The sequence below is a fragment of the Calidris pugnax genome, unplaced genomic scaffold (assembly GCF_001431845.1).
Source record: "Calidris pugnax isolate Ruff unplaced genomic scaffold, ASM143184v1 scaffold684, whole genome shotgun sequence".
NCBI classification, from domain to species: Eukaryota; Metazoa; Chordata; class Aves; order Charadriiformes; family Scolopacidae; genus Calidris; species Calidris pugnax.
This window is the reverse complement of record NW_015091365.1, coordinates 21,826-24,360: the sequence shown is the minus strand read 5'-3', so window position 1 is coordinate 24,360 and position 2,535 is coordinate 21,826. Positions and strand designations below refer to the sequence as shown.

The 2,535-nt window shown below is 61.0% G+C and overlaps 1 protein-coding gene across 1 annotated transcript; it reads left to right on the top strand.

Moving 5' to 3' along the window:
• Positions 1 to 354: 354 nt before the first annotated feature.
• Positions 355 to 2,396, top strand: LOC106899393 (2-oxoisovalerate dehydrogenase subunit alpha, mitochondrial-like). Its single transcript, XM_014961197.1, has 3 exons — positions 355 to 377; positions 1,990 to 2,080; positions 2,169 to 2,396. The coding sequence occupies exons 2-3, from the start codon at positions 1,990 to 1,992 to the stop codon at positions 2,342 to 2,344; spliced, it is 267 nt and encodes an 88-aa protein (XP_014816683.1). The 5' UTR covers positions 355 to 377; the 3' UTR covers positions 2,345 to 2,396.
• The last annotated feature ends 139 nt before the right edge of the window (positions 2,397 to 2,535 follow it).

Sequence of the window (2,535 nt, the reverse complement as noted above, 5' to 3'; positions counted from 1 at the left end):
TGTGTGTCCCCCCAGGGCCGCATCTCCTTCTACATGACCAACTACGGGGTGGAAGAACATGGGGAGATGCAGAGACGTGGGGACATGGGGTGTCATGGGCTGACATGGGCTGACACAGGGTGACACAGGTGACATGGGGTGACACGTATGGACACGGTGACACCCCGTGACACACGCGTGTGTGTGTCCTAGGGCCGCATCTCCTTCTACATGACCAACCATGGGGAGGAGAAACATGGGGAGATGCAGAGTTGTGGTGACACTGGGTGTCATAGGCTGACACAGGGTGACACAGGTGACACGGGGTGACACGTATGGACACGGTGACACCCCATGACACACGCGTGTGTCCCCCCCAGGGCCGCATCTCCTTCTACATGACCAACTACGGGGAGGAGGGCACCCACGTGGGTGTGGGACATGGGGATGTGGGGACACGGGGTGACATAGGCTGACACGGGGTGACTTGGGGTGACACAGGTGACATAGGGTGACACGTATGGACTCGGTGACACCCCGTGACACACGCGTGTGTGTGTCCTAGGGCCGCATCTCCTTCTACATGACCAACTACGGGGAGGAGGGGATGAGGAACATGGGGAGATGCAGAGACGTGGGGACATGGGGGGTCATGGGCTGACATGGGGTGACACAGGGTGACACAGGTGACATAGGGTGACACGTATGGACTCGGTGACACCCCGTGACACACGCGTGTGTGTGTCCTAGGGCCGCATCTCCTTCTACATGACCAACTACGGGGAGGAGGGGATGAGGAACATGGGGAGATGCAGAGACGTGGGGACATGGGGGGTCATGGGCTGACATGGGGTGACACAGGGTGACACAGGTGACATAGGGTGACACGTATGGACTCGGTGACACCCCGTGACACACGCGTGTGTGTGTCCTAGGGCCGCATCTCCTTCTACATGACCAACTACGGGGAGGAGGGGATGAGGAACATGGGGAGATGCAGAGACGTGGGGACATGGGGGGTCATGGGCTGACATGGGGTGACACAGGGTGACACAGGTGACATGGGGTGACACGTATGGACACGGTGACACCCCGTGACACACGCGTGTGTGTGTCCTAGGGCCGCATCTCCTTCTACATGACCAACCATGGGGAGGAGAAACATGGGGAGATGCAGAGACGTGGGGACATGGGGGGTCATGGGCTGACATGGGGTGACACAGGGTGACACAGGTGACATAGGGTGACACGTATGGACTCGGTGACACCCCGTGACACACGCGTGTGTGTGTCCTAGGGCCGCATCTCCTTCTACATGACCAACCATGGGGAGGAGAAACATGGGGAGATGCAGAGACGTGGGGACATGGGGGGTCATGGGCTGACATGGGGTGACACAGGGTGACACAGGTGACATAGGGTGACACGTATGGACTCGGTGACACCCCGTGACACACGCGTGTGTGTGTCCTAGGGCCGCATCTCCTTCTACATGACCAACCATGGGGAGGAGAAACATGGGGAGATGCAGAGACGTGGGGACATGGGGGGTCATGGGCTGACATGGGGTGACACAGGGTGACACAGGTGACATAGGGTGACACGTATGGACTCGGTGACACCCCGTGACACACGCGTGTGTGTGTCCTAGGGCCGCATCTCCTTCTACATGACCAACCATGGGGAGGAGAAACATGGGGAGATGCAGAGTTGTGGTGACACTGGGTGTCATAGGCTGACACAGGGTGACACAGGTGACACGGGGTGACACGTATGGACACGGTGACACCCCATGACACACGCGTGTGTCCCCCCCAGGGCCGCATCTCCTTCTACATGACCAACCATGGGGAGGAGAAACATGGGGAGATGCAGAGTTGTGGTGACACTGGGTGTCATAGGCTGACACAGGGTGACACAGGTGACACATGGGGACACAGGTGACACGTGTGGACACGGTGACACGCCGTGACATGCATGTGTGTGTCCTAGGGCCATGTGTCCTTCTACATGACCAACTACGGGGAGGAGGGCACCCACGTGGGCAGCGCGGCCGCGCTGGAGGCCACCGACCTGGTGTTCGGGCAGTACCGGGAGGCGGGTACGTGTGTGTGTCCCCCGGGGTTGGGGGGTGGCGGGGGTGTCCCCAAGGGGTGTGACACCCCGTGACACACGCGTGTGCCCCCCAGGGGTGCTGCTGTACCGGGGGTACCCCCTGGAGCTGTTCATGGCGCAGTGTTACGGCAACGCCAGCGACCCCGGCCGCGGCCGGCAGATGCCCGTGCACTACGGCTGCCGAGAGAGACACTTCGTCACCATCTCCTCCCCCCTGGCCACACAGATACCACAAGGTGACACCCCGTGACACCCCACGGCACCCCACGGCACCCCATGGCACCCCACGGCACCCCATGGCACCCCATGGCACCCCACATCCCCGTGACACCCCATGGCACCCCACATTCCTGTGTCCTCCCATGTCCACATCACCCCATGTCCCCTCATGTCCTCCCACGTCCTCCCTGTGTCACCCCAGTGTCACCCCAGAGTAACCCC